Genomic DNA, 20,326 nt, shown 5'->3' on the forward strand with positions numbered 1-20,326 from the left:
AGAGAGATAAAAGGGGCGGCCCCCCCTCGCTCCTCAGTTGTTTTACAGAGAAAAAGGAGGAACCGCCGCCAGGTTTTTTAGTCTTATTAGGTTTAGGCATATATACATATTTACAACCTCATACCATATTATTCTATTATATACATCTCCCTATTAAGACACCACGTGCAACTAAATAAAGAAAAGGGAGGGAATCGAATGGGTGCTGTCGTGGGCTCTATAAAAGAGCATTACCGGTACGTAATCCGATATTTTCTATTCGCCACGACAGCACCCACTGAGAGATTTTCAGAGACTATATACTGGGTGGGTTAACTGAATCAAGAACCGAAACCCCAAAGGTCAGGTCAGAAGCAGCAGACAGATCTAATCTATAATGTCTATAGAAGGTGTTTGGTGAAGACCAAGTTGCAGCCTTACATATAAGATCTATCGGCACGTTCGCCCTTTCTGCCCAGGAGGTCGACACGGCTCTTGTGGAGTGTGCTCCCACATGCATTGGAGGATCTCTTCCTCCAGCTTTATACGCCAGGATAATGGCATCTCTAATCCAGCGTGATAGCGTGTTCTTTGTAACTCTGGAACCCTTGGTTTTTCCCTGGAAAGAGACAAAGAGAGCCCTACTCTTCCTCCAGTCCCTAGTCCTCTCTAAGTAGGCTAGAATAGTTCTCTTAACATCTAGGGTATGAAGCCTGGCTTCTTCTGGAGTCGAGTGGTCTTCATAGAAGGTAGGTAACAGGATCTCCTGGGATCTGTGAAAACTAGTGGCTACCTTAGGGAGATAACAAGGGTCCGTCTTTAAAATTATTCTATCAGATGTCACGGATAGATAAGGAGGGTCAATAGACAAGGCATGGAGATCACTCACCCTTCTAGCGGATACTAACGCTACTAACAGTATTGTTTTTAGCGAGATGTTCTTTAATGAGGCCTCATGTAGCAGCTCAAACGGGCTTTGTGTCAAGGCATCTAGGACCAGAGATAGATCCCACTGAGGCACCTGTGGTATATGAATAGGTTTTGATCGTTCACATGCTGATATAAAACGAGAAACCCATCTATCTCCCGCCACATCATAACTAAAGAGGGCTCCTAGAGCTGAAACCTGGACTCTTAGAGTATTTACCGACAGTCCTAATTCAAGTCCTTTTTGCAAGAACTCCAATATTGCAAATATAGGAACTTCAGCGGAAAGTTGTGCAGTATGAAATTTAAGGAATTTTTTCCAAACTCTGACATAGATTTGGGTAGTGGAAGGCTTTCTACTCTTCATAAGAGTATCTATAAGCCCACTGGAAAAACCCCTTAGAGTTAGTAAGTGCCTTTCAAATTCCATACCGTCAGATTCATGCCTTTTACCCGAGGATGGAGAAACGGTCCCTGAGACAACAGGTCCTTGGTCTGAGGCAGGATCCAAGGGTCTGTAGTCGACATTGCCCTGAGCCAGGAGAACCATGGCCTTTTGGGCCAGAATGGGGCCACCAACAGAACTCTTGCCCCCTCCTCCCTTATTTTTCTTATTACTATAGGTAATAGATTCCATGGAGGGAATGCGTAGGCCAGGTCGAATGTCCATGGTACCTGAAGGGCATCGAATATGTCGGGGTTGTCCAGTCTGCAAAGGGAAGCAAATGTTTTGACCTGACGGTTGGACCTTGTTGCGAATAGGTCTATTTGTGGCATGCCCCATCGGTCTGTTATCTGCCGGAAAATCTCTCTGCTGAGCATCCATTCCCCTTGATGAAGGGTATGGCGACTGAGGAAATCGGCACGGATGTTGTCTATACCTCTGATGTGCACCGCTGACAAGGACAACAGATGACTTTCGGCTAACGTCATGATGTCCGAAGAGACTCTCATAAGATTTTCTGATCGTGTACCTCCTTGACGATTTAAATAGGCTACTGCCGAGGTGTTGTCTGAGAGGACCCTTGTGTGAGAGCCTCGTAGCTGGGGAAGAAAGTGGAGTAGGGAATAATATATGGCTCTTAATTCTTTTACATTAGAAGAATTAGCTAACTCTGACCTGGACCAAAGGCCCTGAACCACCTGATCACCAAAATGTGCTCCCCAGCCCTCCGGACTAGCATCCGTGGTTACTACGGCAGAAGGGGTGATGACCCATGGTACCCCCTCTGATAGATTTCCCCAATCTAACCACCATGTAAGGGAGTGTACTACCTCTGCCGTTAAGAAAATTGTTCGATCTAAATGTACCCTATCTTTTGTGTCTTCCTGCAATACCAATTTTTGCAGCTGCCTAGTATGGAATTGAGCCCATTTAACCGCAGGGATACATGATGATAGTGAACCTAACAATGACATGGCATTTCTCAGTGACATATTACGCTTTTTGATAGCTAAATCTACTTTACTAATTATCGAATACTTTTTATCATCAGGCAACCAACATTTTTGGTCTACTGAATCCAGGAGGAGACCTAAAAATTTCTGACAAGTGACGGGTTGGAGTCTGGATTTTTCCCAGTTAATAATCCAACCCAGCCTTTGTAAAGAGGATACCACCTCCTCCAACCTTTGCTCACACTGTAAGAAATTTTTCCCCACAATTAGTAGGTCGTCCAGATATGGGATGACCAATGTGTCTTTTAACCGTAGGAAGGACATTACTTCCAAAAGCAACTTAGTAAAGGCTCTAGGAGCCATAGACAGACCAAAGGGCATTGCTCTATATTGAAAATGACGAACTTGACCGTCTATAACTACTGCTACCCGAAGAAACTGCTGGTGCGACTGGTGTATGGGAAGATGATAATAAGCATCCTTGAGATCAAGTACTACCATGTAACAGTTAGGGAACAAATTTTTAATGGCTGATCGAATGGATTCCATCTTAAATGTTGTGGGTTTTATGAACATATTTAGATTTCTCAAATTAAAAATAGTTCTATAGGATCCGTCAGGTTTTGTAATCAGAAACAAGGGGGAGTAGAACCCCTGCCCGGTTTGAGATGACGGAACCTCTATTAAGACCCGTTTTGCAAGAAGGGACTTGACTTCTACTTCCAATGCTTCTTGTTGTAGTTTGGACTTTAGGGAGGTGAGCCGAAAGGAATCCGGAGGTTTTCGGATGAAGTCTAGAGTAAGGCCTGAGGATATTAATTTTATGGCCCATGGGTTGATAGTTATTTCTCTCCACTGATTGATAAATCCCAGTAGTCTACCGCCCACTGGTGGAATAGGGTTCTCGGGATTTTTCAGCTGGTTTGAAGGGACGTTTGTTAAACAAATTGCCTTTCTGCCTGAAGTCTTTGTTCCTCCATTGCTCTTTAAAGCTTCCCTTTCTGCCAAATGCTGGCCTCCTAAATGCCCTTCTGTAAGCAGGAACAAAGGGATTAGGAAAACCTTTTTTACGCTCACCCGCCTTAGTGAGTATCTCATCCAGAATAGTTCCAAAGAGGTACTCACCCTGACAGGGTATGGCACACAACTTGGATCTGGACTGGGCATCCCCCTTCCAGTTCTTTAACCATAAGGCTCGGCGGGCAGTATTTGCGAGGCTGGCTGTCCTGGCCGCCAGGCGGAGAGAATCCACGGAGGCATCGGATATAAATGCCGCAGCGCTCTTAATTAAGGGGATGGATGCCCTCAATTTCTCTCTAGATATACCATTCTTGATATTCTGGTCCAGCTGGTCTAACCAAACCAGCATAGATCTACTGGTACATGTGGTGGAGATTGCCGGCCTAAATGCAGTGACACAGGCCTCCCACGATTTTTTCAAAAGTGCATCCGATTTCCTATCCATGGGATCAGATAAGGAGCCTGAATCTTCCACTGGTAGGGAAGAACGGCGGGAAGTGGATGCGACAGCCGCATCGACCTTTGGAACTTTAGTCCAGGTGTTTAAATCTTCGTCCTCAAAGGGGTAACGTCTCTTACAGGATACTGGTGTAAACCCTTTCTGCCCCTTGCTCCACTCCTATCAGACTTTTATAGTGTGGGCTATCAATCTCAGCCCCCGCAGCTGCAACCCATTTTTTTTTTTTTAATTACCTGCACCAGGACACCTGCGAACACCGCCAGGAGGAATCCAATATGGCGGTTCCCCCGGAAATGCAATGCCGACCTCCGGGGGTCGGCCATACTACATCCGGGATTCCGGACGCACTGCGCATGCGCCGGCGTCTGCCGCATTTTTCCGGCATTACAACCCCACGCATCGTACCTGAGGGACCGGGGGGAGCCACCGCTGTTCCGCGCCACACCTTCCAGACCGGGATCTCAGGTAACCATACCGCCATGGTCTTCCTTCCACAACGATGTCCCAGCAGGGAGATCGTTGGAGCTTTCCAGGCCCCACTATTTGGCCGGTGCAGACGAGGAGGGAACCAACAGGAATCCCCGACTCTGCTTCTACTCGCTCTGGAGCCCCTGCCGCTCAGCAGAGACGCACAGGCGGCATCCAGGCGAGTTTTTCCTCTTCTCAGACACCGCTGTACAGTGTCTACAGAGATCTTCTCTGTGGGCTTCCTTCTAGGAACAGGAAACCAACTGAGGAGCGAGGGGGGGCCGCCCCTTTTATCTCTCTGTAGGTTTCCTGTTCCTAGGGGCGGATCCCCTCTCTCAGTGGGTGCTGTCGTGGCGAATAGAAAAGGCTTTGTTTTCTTAAAGAAACAACAACAAATACCGCAATAAAAAGTTCTACACTTTAATTAGAAAAAAAACAAAAAACATACAAGTAAAGGGTTTGTAAGTTAAGCAGTAACACTTAGTACTAACATGTGTTCGTCCATTAACATGTCTTGCCTTCATAGCTTCGCCAATACACTGTTCCACACATGAAGTGCACTTGTGTGCTCTGATCATTCTGCATGAGTGGTCACTATTAAATTTAAGGTTGTCAAGTGCATAACATGTGTTGACCAACCACATACATATTTTACCCTGGTGACCATGCAGACTTGTGGTTCAACATCTACATTTCCAGTGACCCTTGTATTTTCTTCTGTATGCAGTCATCTAATTCTGAACATTTATAGGCTTGTGATTTGTTAGCTTGAAATGTTAACACTCAGGTCCTCAAACAACATTCCCTTGGATATATTGATACAGAAGGTTGGCGGGGGTTCCTACAGTAGCAGACACCTGTAGTGGCCACCAAGCTCATGGAAGAAAATGAAACAAATCCATACCATGTCAGAATAAATTGAGTGACAGTTGCATTGTGGTTGGATCAACAGTTGTCAGTATACAGTGTCTGGTGGCTAGCAGAATACCTTGTCAGATTGCAATCAGGCTGTGCATTCACTGACAGAGCAGGCTCCCAATGAAAGTTGTAGACCAAGCTTCCAGTCACCATTTAGTGTATAGTGATGTATGAAGGAAGTTGCAACATCAAACCTTGTGGAACAAAATACAGTGAATTGCTCAATACCCCAATATCTGTCTAACTTTAATGTGGGAACATGACTGCTTACATTCAAACTACCAGATGGGACATCCTAGAAACAAGCTCCCACCACTTATAACATATTCGGGTACTTTCACATTGCATTTAGGCACCTGTTTGTTGGCCTTATTGGGGCTTGAGTCCTAAGCCGCAAGCAAAATGCGATTCGGGCGTATGTGCTGACTGGATTACAGACTATTATGGTACCAACAGCACACGTTCGCTCTGATGGCAGCATTATAGTTTTTGGGCATGTATGCCTACTGGAGGCAGACACTCAAACGTAGTAGACTGCATCTGGGTGGTAGTCTCCAGTAGACAAACGCCCGAACGTCAGAGCGAACATTTGCTCTTGGCACCACTAGTCTATGGCCCTGTCAGCACATACGCCCAAATTCGGTTTTTCGAGGGGAGGGGTTCAGACAAACCCAGATGTGGCCAACAGACAGGTGCCTGAACACAATGCGAGAGTAATTTTAGTGTCAAGTCTGCTTAGCAGGTAAGATCACTTAAGTAAATTAGTGACCTGAACACGTCTATCAAATCATTTATTGAAATTATTTTAGCTACTTAAAGTTAACACTAACTTGTCAAAAGGGGAGAGAGACTGTTCCTGCAATGTCCCAAAACACTAAAGTTTCTAATTATATAGTCTAGTAAACACATTTGTCACCAGTGCTTACAACATGGTGGGCAACCAGTTACATATGATCCAAACATGTTGCTCAATGTTCACACATTTCATTAAAAGGATGTGCACGAATAAGCTCGAGTGGAGGAGGAGGAGTGGAGGAAGTTTAAGGTGGCCTTGTTACCACGGCACTGGGCATTTGAAGTATTAGCATGGCCGATATTTAGTACGTTCTTATGGCAGGGAGCTTACCACTGCATATGCTTTCAACCTACCGACAAACAAGACAGAGCCATGACTTATTTTCCTGATGTATGTTGGCTAACATATTGGAAAAGACCATATGCCCCTTCATTTAACTAAAAACGATTTTAATATTTAAACTGAATAAAAACAAACGATGCCTGGAGAAAAATTACATTTACAGAATGGAATATTCCCCCTGACCAACAAAAGCTTCAGGGATTGGAGTGTGGGAGCTCTCCCCTTCCTGATTTGATGACTGTGTTCCCAGATGTGAGGAGGTAATTGATTGATGCATTGGGCATGAAGGGCAAGGTAATTGACGATAGCTTGTCCCCAATTGTTGACCAGCATGGTTATGTGATGGATAAGGGTAGGTGTCAAAAGGAAAACCATAATATGAACGGGGAGGTGGTGGGTGTTGATTGTGGGGGTATGTGGTTGCCTGATGAGACAAGTGGCCAGCAGGTGGCTGAAGGGTTCGAACCAGAGGTTGGTGGTAGGTCTGCCCAGTATGTGTCTGCTGCGTTAACAGCAGAGGTTGCTGGTAGTTCTGGCCAGCATGCGTTTGCTGGGTTGAAAGTAGAGGTTGGTGGTAGGTCTGGCCAGCATGTGTCTGCTGGGTTGATGGCAGATGTTGGCTCTGGCTAGCATGTGTCTGCTGGGTTGGCAGCAAAGGTTGGGGTCGACTCAGGCCAGCATGAGCCTGTTGAGTTGGTGGCAAAGTCTGGTGTTGGCTCTGAACAGCAGGTTGTTGCTGGCTTACATGCTGTGCTCTTCTCCAGTCTTCAATTACTGTATAGAGGAGGGTGGGGTCATTCTCTTCCTGGCTGGCATCAATGAGTGTTATTAGGGCAGCCCTAAGCCATCCTTGACGCTGGCGGGGAACAGCTTCAATTTGAGGTGCAAGAGACCGGGCAAACCTCTCAGCATCATTCTCAGGAGTGAAATTACTTAATAGCTGTAAGATTCGGACATCAATTTCCTGAGCCAAAAGAGGAAGGTCTTGATGCCGTACATTTCGCCTTCCTCTTTGATATGACCGAATGGGCCCAGGGACAAGCTGCTGTGATGGTGGTTGAATCACTGATGGGGAGCTTACAACCATTGGTTGCCTGCTTGCCTCTCCAGAGTCAGAATCCTGGTGCCGCACCATATCATGTGGAGTTTCAGTCTCCACTGGAGCATCAGTCTCAGGAGGCGATGAAATCGTGCCTGATGGTACTGGTGCGGCCAAGTCCTCCAAATTATTGTCCATCCTATATTGAAAAACAAATTTGAGACTGTAATAGTTAAAACATACATTTCAGCCTTGGAAATTTAAATGCTACACGTTTAAATGCAGAGTCAGCATTAACAATCCTGTCAACCTTGACTGAAATGATTAATAGGGATCATCGAATAGCTTTGGATAAGTGCTATCTGAATAGTTTTAGCCCTTTCAGAATAGCTGCATTTGGAACCCGGATACCTGGAAAGCTCCTGATAATCAGCTGATCGGCACCACAGCTGTTTAACAGTCACAACACATGCATGCATCCCTAATGATTAAATAAAGTGATGTGGTTTGACACTCAAGCAGATATTAAGGAGAATATGTTCAGTTAATTTGTAATTTCCAGGTTTCCCAAAGTGAGCTCACAAGGTTTGTGGCCATACGACAAGTAAATTTGGAGACCTAGGCCAAAGATACCACAACTGCCAGGCGCTCAAATGTTGGTAGGTTCTGAAGATCAACTGGAGTAAGTATTTTGCAAAATGGTAAAGTTACAGAACACACACGTTAACATTTTGCGGATCAACTTGTGGTTAGAAGATATCATGCCCAATTAACCCCTTAGTGACCAGGCCAAATTTTTCAAATGGGACATGTCACCATGTGGCAATATAGTGGCATGTAATAGTTTGGATATTCCAGGGCAAAATTACCATTAATGTTAACAGATAAGCAAGTTGATTAAATGATCTTTAAAAAGGCCTAAAGTTAGAGATGACACGCTTCCTTTGTGTTTTAGGCAAAATAGGAAAAATGAGCTGATGGAAACGTTTGGGCACCCTAGGAGATGTGTAATAAAGGCCAGGGGATGCATACTTCCGAGCTTTATAAAAACCCAGCCTCTAACCTTGTGCCAAAAAACAACAACTACCTAGTAGAGATGAGCGAATATTTCAATGTTCAGTTCAGATTACAATCGCTGAATTTGCAATATTCGCCTATTAATTCGGCGAACATAGCCAAACGCCATTCAGGTCAATGGCAGGCAAAAAAAAACAAAAACGCATGCACAACACCTTATAATGGCTCCAAACACTACGAAAACACATCAAATGAGGGACAGAAACCAGGAAAAGTGGCCTCAATGCATCTAAAGTACAAATTTTAGTATGGAACTGCAGCAGCCAGGCATGAGGTATCTGGGTCTGGGATAGCGTTTACAGCTTTCAATTGAACATCACAGTAAGATGAGGTGGGTCAGGGATCATTGTAGGACCCCTTTGCTGGGAGCCCTGATACCACATGTAACACCTACCTGCTTTCATGCTAAGCTACGCTCAGGTGGCACAAATATCAGTTTTGTAAACTACCATTATCAGAAAAATGTAAGGATAGTAACACTGGTAGTGGAGTCCAAGGAAGTGGAGGCCTGACAGTCTCAGAGGCCTACTGCTACAGGCAACACACATGGAGACATTTCCAAAAATTATTGGCAGACACCACAAAAGTGGCATCAATTTCACCACAGTTGAAATAGTATAATAGGGACCAACAGGTCTTCCACTACACCCAATCCAGCAGATGGACACTCAACCTGGAGTGTTCACTTTTAAACAAATTAGGGCTTTACACCACAAAAGTGGCATCAATTTGACCCCAGTAGAAATAGTGTAATTGGGACGGACACATCTTCCACTACAGCTAACCCAGCAGATTGACACCCAACCAGGAGTGTTCACGTTTTCTCAAATTTGTGTTAAACATCAGCAGCCACAGAAGCCACAGTAAAGCTATCACAGAGTGCAGTTACGTGACATTAAATGCATTTCACAAAAAAAATAAAAAATTAAATATCACCTACTCTGTGCAGTCTGCAATTGGGGTGCAAAAGTCCTTGGGAGATCCATGACTTGTTTATCTTCAATGAAAGCTAGGCAGACATTTTCAGGGGACAGCCGGCTGCGCTTATCTATCAGGACACCACCAGCAGTGCTGTAGACACATTCTGAGAGAATGCTGGCTGCCGGGGACGATAAAACCTTCAAGATGTGTGAGGCAAGCTTAGGTCACTCATCCATTTTGGAAGACCAAAATGTGAAAGGGTCCAAACCCTCCCTGATATTGATATTCAGTTCTAGATACTCCTGCACCATCCTCTCCATTCATTCACCACCTGTAAGACTTGGACTATTCTGGTGCACGAGTTGGTTTTAAAAAAAAAAAAAAAAATGTCAAAAGGACTCAGAAATTGCTTCTTCCACCGCTGCTGCTTTTAACCCATTAAATGCTGCTGTTAAATACTGACAGCAGCATTTAACATGCGCTTCCAGCAATTGTGCCGGAAATCCGCCCACCGGTGACCCCCATCACATTACAGTGGGTCACTGATGAGTTGGCATGACAACCAGAGTTCCCCTGGAGACCTCTATGGATGTCACTGCCGGCTTGCTGTGAGCGCAACCCAGTGGTCGGTGCTCATAGCAAGCGAGTAATTCAGCTACATACAGGCGAACTGATCATTGCCTGTATGTAGCATAGCCAATCAGGTTATGGCAGCAGACTATTGAAGCATGCCAAAAGTTTAAAAAAAAAAAAGTTTTAAAATACATATAAAAAGATAAAGGTTCAAATTCGTCCCATAAAAAAAAAACAACCGTGTTCAGAATCGCCTGATTTATTAAAGAAATAAATAAAGATTAATCTTTGGTCGCCGCGACATTGCATTTAGATGCATTGACGGGAGATCAAAAGATCGTATCTGCACCAAAATGGTATCATTAAAAAAAGTCAGCTCAGCAAGCAAAAAAAAAAAAAAAAGCCCTCACCAACCCATGATCGTGAAAAATGGAGGCGCTACGGGTATCAGAAGATGGCGTAATTTTTTTTTTCCACCACTAAGATAAAAAAAAGCCTAGACATGTTTGGTGTCTATGAACTCATAATAACCTGGAGAATCATAGCGGCAGGTCAGTTTTAGCATTAGGTGAACATAGTAAAAAGGCAAAATAAGAAACAAGTGTGGGATTGCACTTTTTTGCACTTTCACCCCCCCCCCCCCCCCCTCTACATGACATGGTAAAACCAATGGTATCGTTCAAAAGTAAAACCTGCCCTCCAAAAAACAAGCCCTCACATGGCCATATTGATGGGAAAAAAATATATATGTTATGGCTCTGGGAAGAAGGGGAGCAAAAAACAAAAGCAAATCCAAAAATACCTCAAATACCTCCAGTCATGGAGGGGGTTAATGTGCTTAGCCTTAGCCCCTTAAAACCTGCCTGAAGTAAAAAATTCTAGGGATATCTGGGTGATAAGTATCTACGATAAAACCTGTTCAGAATGTGGTTGATTTATCATGTTGATAGAGCAGCAAGAAGGCGCTCATGTGTCAGGTGCTTCCATGAGGTCCAAGTACATGGTTTGTTGGTGGCAGGGTAACACTACAGTTTGCCTCCTCTCTCCCCTCCTGCCAACCACAGGCAACAGAGTGGGGATCATTATCCTCTTCATCTCCTCCTTACTGCTGCATGCCCATCACCTCTTTTTCCACCTCCATTTGTTCCTTGGCTCCTGCACCTTCATCAACAGTCTGGTACTAGGAGCCCCCTCTCCCTGGCACCCACCTGTGCATTGACAGACCAGTACAGGAGATATTGTTATCCCTTCTGCATCCTCCTCTGCTTCCACTTCTTCCTCTGGGAACACCACCTCCTCCTGCAGACTATTCAAAGTGTGCGCCAGCATGTAGATGACCATAATAATGATGCGGATGATGGCATCATCACTGCTAACCATCTAGGTAGCCATTTCGAAACTTTGCAAGCCTGATATTCACCACGTCCATTCTGCGTTGGATGAAGTTATGCAAAAGGACATACTGTATCAGGGCTCATCGAAGCTGCCACAGTCGCTGCAACAATGTGCAGAGTGGAATTCCACCACGTTGGCACATCACATCAGTTAACTGGTAGGCTAAAAGACCTCTGTAGCAATGCAAGTCGATGACCTGCAGGCTGTGAATGGCGGAAGTGAGCACACTGACAGTGTTTTCTGCAGCAGTGCATCCAGGCTGAGAGTGGTAGAGAAATTGCTGTAACACTAGGTTGAAGATGTGAGCTATGCAAGGCACGTGTAAGGTTGCTCTAGCATAGGGCTGTCACCAGGTTCAGTCATTGCACACTGCTTTCCCTGGCTCCAGGTTCAGTGGAGACAGCCATTGCTCAAACGCAGCCTGGATAGCTGTCCACAACTCTTGAGCTGTGTGAATGATCTCCAAAGTATATTAGTTTGAACACTGATTGTGGTGAGCCATGGCTGCTCCGGCGTCAGTGGTGAAATGCACCCTGGCAGACTTTTTTCCCCAAGAAATGGGTGATGTCTGCGGCATGCTGGTGTAGCACAGGGACAGCTATCTTCGAGAACTAATGGCGACTGGGCAACTGGTACTAGGAGACTTCGACGACCTATGTTTCATAAACAGTGTCCACCAGGCAGAAAGGCAGAATTTCTGTGGCCAAAAGATTGGAGATGGTGTAGATCAAGCTCTTAGCTTTGATATGTGTAGGAGGAAACATTTTACGTGACAATAACTGTGGAACCAAGGGCTAGCTCCTGCGCTGAGATAGGGTGAACCCGACACTTGGACTATGAATGAGGTGCAGATGTATATGGTGGATTGAGAAAGATGTGTGCTCGGCTAAACAAACAGCAGGCATCTCCATTTCTGTAACAGCAGACAGGCTCTCACTCCAACTGTAAGGGGAAAAAAAAAAAAGGAAGGAGTTTTGCAGGCTGAGACCTGTGTGAGAACACTTGCTATGGTGACAGGAGGAAGAAGCAGATGTAGTTGATAGGACAGCCAGTGGTTGCAGAGGCCCATTAGTCTGCATTTTAGCACAGCTAGATTCCCAGACTAACATGTCGATTGCACACATTACTGTTCATGCATGTAGTAGTCAAATTATTGCATTTTTTGCCTTGAGTTGTCTTTTGCAAAGTTGGCAGATAACGCAAGTTGGGTCATCCTTTGTTGTGTCAAATTAGGCCCAGCCTAGGCAACCCTTGCCACCCCTGCAAAATACACACCTGCAACCACTGCTGGCCATGGCCAGAGTTGAGGCTGAGGACGCTTCTCGTGGTTGTATCACTCAGTCAGAGTTATATCTAGTGTTTCTGGCACCCAGGGCAAGAATTCATTCTGGCGCCAATCCCCCCCCCCCTTCAATGACATATGCCCCCCTCCCCCCCCCGTCAGCCCCATCATTGTCCTCTCCTCCTCCACCATCCCCATCATTGCTCTCTCCCAGTCAGCCCCATCATTGCCCTCTCCTCCCCCCACACACACACACCATTCACTTCTCTGCACATTCCCCTGCAGCGCGATACACACACCCAATACTGACACACACACACACCTCACCTCTCCTCACGCTCTGCCGCAGCAGCTCCATCGCCTTCCTCTGACACAGCCGGCCGCTGAATGATGATGTCATCCAGCGGTGCGTCAGTGTGAGAGGAAGCAAGAGGAAGCAGGAAGACAGATCGCTGGGCAGCGGAGCTGCAGGGATTTCTCCCTGCCTGCCGCAGCCACTCTGCAGGGGCTCCCCCCCCCCTCTGCAAACATTGGGAGCTGGCACTCTGCAGCTTCTCTGTGCCGGCTGTCAGCTTGACAGTCGGCACAGAGAACAGCTGACTCCCAGACCAGGGGCGGCAGAATGCAGCCGCCGGGGGATACACTGCGGACCACCGAATTAGGCTGCCTGACTGCGCCCCCCTGCCGGCTGCGCCCGGGGCACATGCCCCGGCTGCCCCCCTAGATACGCCACTGCACTCAGTATGTGCAGCAAGCCGCAACGTAACCTAATATTCCTCTTCCTCCACATCCTCTGCTGAGCTACTCTGCTGTGTGCCTCTGGGTTCACAGCAAGTGGATCTACAACCTGAGGGCTAGTTTCCACTTGCGAGAAACACGTTCGTGTCTCGCATGTGGAAACCAAGCTCTGGCACTCCAGAGCCAAGCGTGCGGCCGCATAGGAACACATGGAGCTGCATGCTCCGCTCCAATGTGCCGGCGCCAGAGCTTGGTTTCCACATGCGAGACACGGACGTGTTTCTCGCAAGTGGAAACAAGCCCTTATTGTCAGTCTCTGTTCTCCTACTCCTCGCCCAGAGAGACCTTCCTCTTCCTGTCCTGACAACACAGTACAGTCTGCATGTGCTTCAGGTATCTGAGTCATCAGGATCACCTCCACCCCCTGGGAGTTAACGTCTGGTGACAAAGGTCTGGATTCTTTTCAGACCCTACTTCGTCTCGTATAGAACTGAAAAATTTTGGATATTGGTGCAGATGCTTTCCTCCTATTGATTGTGTGAATCTTTGGAGCAGACCTCTGATGCCCATGAAAAAGCATATGTGAATAGCCCTGCAGAGTCACCCATATGCGATTCCTCAGTCATTTGCTCAGTTGGAGAGTTTTGAAGCAGGGGGAAACAAGGGTGATTTGGGTGCCACCTCTGAGGACTGTATTGTGAGTGATAAGGTGGAGGAAGAGAGGCCACTTGATGCAGTGCTTACCATCCACTGGAGCACATGCCCTTTCTGCCCCTCATCTGCAAGGCGTACCGCTGTGCAGCTTCTAAAGAAGGGGAGTCCAGTAGCCCGTCCAGTAACAGATTTTGTCAGTTGTCTTTGGATAGGAGGAGACTGTTCACTAGAGCTTTCAGTAACACTACCACTTAACCAATGTACACGTTGACCACCATGTCTATTTACCCTTCCACCACAACCACGCTTTTTCCCCCCCACTCATGTTGGATGTACCCTTCCTCAACAAGCAGTTTCACAACTCTAGGCCCAGACCCATCAGTCACCTGTTACTTGAGTCACCCACCAGGGCAATGGGGATACTCAGCACTGGGTCCAGTTGCACTTAAAGCGGATGTCACGATGGCTGTGACCTGGTCCCTGGCCCTGGGACTCAATTAAAGGGGAAAAATGTTTTAGGCTATGTGCACATGTTGCAGATTTCGCTGCAAATCTGCAGCTGCGGGTCCACAGCAGTTTTCCATGAGTTTACAGTACCATGTAAACCTATGGAAAACAGAAACTGCTGTGCCCATGCTGCGGAAAAAAAAACACGTGGAAACGCTGCGGTTTACATTCCGCAGCATGTCAATTCTTTGTGCGGATTCCGCAGCGGTTTACACCTGCTCCTCTATAGGAATCCACAGGTGTAAAACTGCAGGTGAAACTGCAGGTAAAACGCAGTGCATTTTACCTGCGGATTTCTCAAATTTGCTGCGGAAAAATCTGTAGACCTCAAGAATACATGTGCACATAGCCTTAAGGGAATTGTGAAAGTATTTTCGTGACTCCACCTGTGGTTCTTGGTCAATAGGGACCGACGCCGCTTAAAGGGGTCGTCTGGGGTGATGTTGTGGCAGCAAGATGGTGACGCTTCCCACAGGTGAAGCGGGGTCTCCAGGGCTCCCAAGGTGGCAGGGATGATGTGTTGCTGGTAAATAACGGGAGACACAGGGTTGCAGTCTTTACCTGGTTTACTGGTGGTAGCAGGCCACAAGTACAGAAAGAGTCCAGGCAGCCCAGAAACAAGCAGAAATCCCCTTGGCAGGTCAGGTTGGGAGCCTTCCACTATGCGCTGCTTTCCTGGTCCCTTGCTCCCTGTAGTTTGCTGGCAAGGTACCCCTTCTCTCCTGTCCTGGGACAGTACCTGCATGATAGGCAGCTTGAGCAGTTTTCTTGGGGTCTCTGACAGGGTGGCTCCAAGCTCTAACTGCTGCTATACCTCAGGTGTTGTACGGGCAGTTTACGTATAGTCCTGTGCCCTCCGGTTCTGCTGTGGACCATGCAGTTATCCACAACCTGGGGCTCCCGGTGCCCAGTTTCTGCGCTCTGGCTCCTAGGAGACCCAATCACAGCCTCCTTGAGCCCTAAATCTCTCCTCTGCTCTTTTCCAGTCTCTCTTCACTCTCAGACTCTCTCAGCCTGACTTTACTCCTCCAGACTAGGATCTATATCTCTCAAGGAAGCTCCCCTAAAACAGGGTTTTGAGCTCCCCCTACTGGCCTGGAGTTAGAATGTGTTGTGTGTGGGATAACCTGCCAAAGGGATTCCTCTTGTCTCCAGGCATAGCACTACCCTCTCTGAGAGGAGGGCAGCACTACTGTGTTACCCAAACCCCTGGGGTGGCACATTACTAAATTACCAATCAGTATTTATTTGCTGCAATAATAATGTGGCTCACACACTATCAGAAACTATTCAGATTCTGAAATGTGGCACCGTATCTGGCCCACACCAAGCCCAAACGATATAAACGCTGGAAGGTCTATTTCACACTGGATCCTAGCTGAAATATTTGACTACTTGCAGCAGTAGCAGCTTCTCTGTGCTGTTAGACTGACAAAATGGCACTGAAAAAACAAGTCTGCTTTTTATATGGAGAGGGACATGCGACTTCAGCAGCCAATGAAAGAAGCCCTTGTATGTGGACGTTGTGGATGGTTTTTGCGCTCCGATAGGCTGCTGGAATCTCCACACCAAGAGATAGATAGATATAGATATATATATTACGCCGCTACTCTAAGCTCACCCTGCCCCCTCCCATCAAACATCCCCCTGTTCTTCATACTGCACCACTATCCTTCCCAAAGTCCTAACAAAAGCACTATGGCTCTTTCACACATCCTGATATTTCCGATACTGGAAAAACTAGTACAGGAGATAATAGAGTCCGTGTGTTTAATACTTGTGATATATATATATATATATGTCACAACCATGTGTCACACATACCGATGCCTAGGAATCAGCGGTACTGTTCTCGCTCTTCCCCAGTACCCATTGCTGAGATAGCTCACATCACTGTCACCTGCTTGCACCGTGTTCAGCGCCAGCAGGGGAGAATGTTGAAAGTTGTATTCAACTGTTAACAGCAAGAGCTGATTTGAGTATTCAGCCGCCGCCTGCGCTATAATTACAAGAAAAAAAAAAAAGAAAAGCCACCAAGGTAAGTGGTAAGAGCCAGGCAAAGCGCCAGAATTCATGCATCTAATAGATATGCCTTTTCTGGGGAGGCAATATCCATGGCCCCTTAGTAGTTTAAAAATACCAGCCCCCAGCTGCCTGTTTTATCTTGGCTGGTTGTCAAATTGGGGAACCCTACTTTTTAAATTATTGAATACATTTACAAAACAAAGTGTGGAACTCCTTTATGCTGGATAACCAGCCTTGCTAAAGCTGCAGCTGTCAGTTTTGCCTGTCTATCAAAAATACAGAGGAAGAAACCCCCACTTTATTTTATTTATAGCACAGCAGCTGATGATTACTCAAATCATCTCTCACTCATCAGTTGAATACAAGTGGAGTGGAGTTAACGGGAGTAGAATAGCTTCGCTTTCTTTTCCACATTAAAGAACAGCAACAGAATAGGGGACGTATACATCAGGAGGAGGCCCATGATAAGGGACATATACACCAGGATTGAATGACTCATGTGGATTTCATGTGTTCATTAATCGTAGTGAGCCGACACCATGTATGTACATGTTCGTATATTGGACAGTATTGTTACACCTGGCCATTAACCCCTTTACCACCTTAGATGTATAGTTACATCTAATGTGGCCACCTGTTTGCTGTGAGCTCAGGCGATGAGCCCGCAACTTTTAGGGCACATCTGTAAACATCAAAACGAGAAAAAAAAAAATCAAAATTGCAGAACTACACTTTTTTGTTGCCACAAATTTGCATTAAAATAACAGGCAAGCAAAAGATCCTATCTACACAAAAATGGTATCAATAAAAACCTAAGCTTGGCACGCAAAAATTAAGCCCTCTGTGAGCTTGTAATGACCTGGAGAATCATAATGGCAAGTCCGTTTTAGTATTTAGTGAACACGGTAAAAAGCAAAAGAAATTATGTTATTGCACTTTTTTTGCAATTTTACTGCACTGTGAATTTTTCTCCCATTTTTTAGTACACTATATGGCAACACCAATGGTTTCATTCAAAAGTACTACTCATCCCACAAAAGTCAAGCCCTAAAATGGCCATATTGATGTAAAACACAAGGTGGTGGCATTAATGGTGGTTAATTTAATACTAAAAAGGTATACAGGCCAGATTTTTTTCTTTTTAGTGGTCCCTGCAAAATGTAGCACAAAGACCACTTTGATTTACAGCATTTCCAGGACCGTCCTCACATCCCCCCTTCCCAAACTGTATAATGCTGTAACCAGTGCCTGATATACTAGTAGAACCCTCATGTTGTGCCCCACATAACAGTGCCCCTATGCGCTCCCACACAGTAATGTTCCCCATAGCAATAATGCTCTTTTGTGCCCCCTTACATTTAGTGTAATTTATTGAAATATCCCCTTGTGCCTCCTTATAATAATTCCCGTTGACACCAATAATGACCCTGAAACTCCTTATAACACAAACACCCTCCTGTGCTGCCCCATTAATAATTTTCCATTGTGCGGTCTTATAACCCCCAGTGCCCCTGCATTGTAATAATGCACTGAGAGAATGTACATAGAAATCATGGGACCCCATAGCAAAGGTCTTATCACAGAAGGACAAGCCTCCTAACTTTCAGACTTGCGGTTATTTTACCCCTACTGGAGCTCTTTATAGTGTTCTCACCCATCTCTATTGCCCCCATAGGGCATGATGCCCCCCCCCCAAAAAAAAGGGCTCCCCTGCAGACCTCCATCTAGCATGATGGTAACTCCCCCCCCCCACTAATATTATGTTACCCCCACACACACACAGACTTATCTAGTAAGATGTTTACTAGGGATGGGTGAAAAGCCTCGTATAACTCCATATCCGAGTAGCTATAGCGCTTACCGAATAGCTGCAATAATCAGCTGTTCAGCACCGCAGCTGCATGTGTCATACCTGCACTGTGCAGACTCCACACAACAGGTGCATTTTAGGGACATCTTGCCTGCAGAGTTTCAGACACTCACTGGCAGGTGGAATTCTACATCGCACAGACTGACTCACAGATTTACAATTCTGCACAACATACGTGGTCTGCTGGTACAGACAATACACCACTCTTGTGGGTTCAACTGCTTGGAACCCCACAACAGGCAGAACAAACCTTTTAAGAACGTTAGGGCACGTTCCCACATTTAGACTGTGCACATGTTGCAGATTTCCTACAGATCTGCCGCTTTTTTTTGTGCGCAGAAACGCTGCAGATCTGCAAGTGATTTACAGTACAATGTAAATCAATGGCAAAAAAAAATGCTGTCCTAATGGTGCGGAAAATTCTGCACTGAAAACGCAGCAGATTCAAAAAAGGACCATGTTACTTTTGTGCGGATCTGCAGCGTTTCTGCACCCATTCCATAATACAAATCTGCAGGGGTAAAAAAAAAAAAAAGGAAGAAATCTGCACAAAAATCTGCAACGTGTGCACATACCAAAAAAAAGGCGCAGATTCTGACCTGCGTTTTCTGCCAAGAAATGCAGAATCTGCACAGAAAATTCCACAGTCAAACCTGCAATGTGTGCACATAGCCTTAGGCTTCTTTCACACTAGCGTCGGGCCGAGGTCCCCGACGCTAGCGTTGTCCCCGCCGCACAACGGGGGCAGCAGATGCATTTTTCCTGCGCATCCGCTGCCCCATTGTGAGGTGCGGGGAGGTGGGGGAGGTGTAACGTTTTTTGCTCCCGACAGTCCGCAACAGCACGGCGCAACCGTCGCAGGACGGTTGCGACGTGTGTCATTGCGTCACAAATGCGTCGCTAATGTTAGTCAATGCTGAAAAAACGCATCCTGCAAGCACTTTTGCAGGATGCGTTTTTTCAGCAAAACGACGCATTTGCGACGTAATGCAGTTAACGCTAGTGTGAAAGTAGCCTTCGGATTGGCTGCAGAATGTCTGCACATATTATGCAAGTTAGCAGACACGAATTTACATTTTTTACTTCCACAAAAGGATTTTCCTCATTAATGCAAGTCTATAGGGAAAATCCACATGCGTACCCACAAGAGAAAAAAAGTGACATGCTGCGGATCTAAAAGACACCAAATGTCAGTGTCCGCAGGTGATCCCCAGGTGCACATAGAAGCACAGTAGACACAGGATTTTTTTGACACTGCATAAATAAACAGCACCAAAACTGCAGCAAATTCTGAAAGAGGGAACATACTTTGAAAGGGGAATAGCAGTGCACATACTCAACTACCTCAACAGCATATAAAGCTTACTGGTCTATAATTATCTGGAAGAGACAGAGCCCTTTATGAAAATAGACTTCTTCAGAAAGAGTCAAACAATACTAGACATTTTTCCTAGGTACAGGACAATGTTCACACATGGGCTGGATATGATGGGAGCGCTCACCCTTAAAGTCCCAATGAGCACGTCACTTTTAAGCAGAGCTTTGTTCTTTCCAGCTGCACTCACCTTCTCCTTCATATTATACTGGCACTCCCCTCTTTTATCACCTTTAGAGCCTCACCTGGAGCCTTAGCTCAGCAGGTCTAAAGCCTGGAGTGAGGTGCAGCAGTGACCTTCCCCTCCAGGCTCTACAGTCACGCCTAAAACCCGGGCCCTAAATTCCACCTAAATAAAAGACTTGGTAAATCACTGATACTCACTACACAAATGGACTGCTTACACCAGACCAGCCATAACTACGCACATTTGAGTTACGGTAACTTTGATGGGCCTATGTGACAGAAAATACCAAAACATTGACACCATTCTAAAAACTGCCCCACACAAGGTGCTCAAAACACATTCAAGAAGTTTACTAACCCTTCAGGGGTGTCACTG

General features: G+C 46.0%; 1 protein-coding gene across 1 annotated transcript; it reads right to left on the reverse strand.

Moving 5' to 3' along the window:
- Window positions 1-4,656: 4,656 nt before the first annotated feature.
- On the reverse strand, window positions 4,657-20,008 carry LOC143782730 (uncharacterized). Its single transcript, XM_077270522.1, has 2 exons — window positions 19,892-20,008; window positions 4,657-7,546 (listed from the first exon to the last, which is right to left on the reverse strand). The coding sequence occupies exon 2, from the start codon at window positions 7,543-7,545 to the stop codon at window positions 6,466-6,468; it is 1,080 nt and encodes a 359-aa protein (XP_077126637.1). The 5' UTR covers window position 7,546; window positions 19,892-20,008; the 3' UTR covers window positions 4,657-6,465.
- Window positions 20,009-20,326: the final 318 nt, after the last annotated feature.

This window comes from Ranitomeya variabilis, chromosome 6 (genome assembly GCF_051348905.1).
Source record: "Ranitomeya variabilis isolate aRanVar5 chromosome 6, aRanVar5.hap1, whole genome shotgun sequence".
NCBI classification, from domain to species: domain Eukaryota; kingdom Metazoa; phylum Chordata; class Amphibia; order Anura; family Dendrobatidae; genus Ranitomeya; species Ranitomeya variabilis.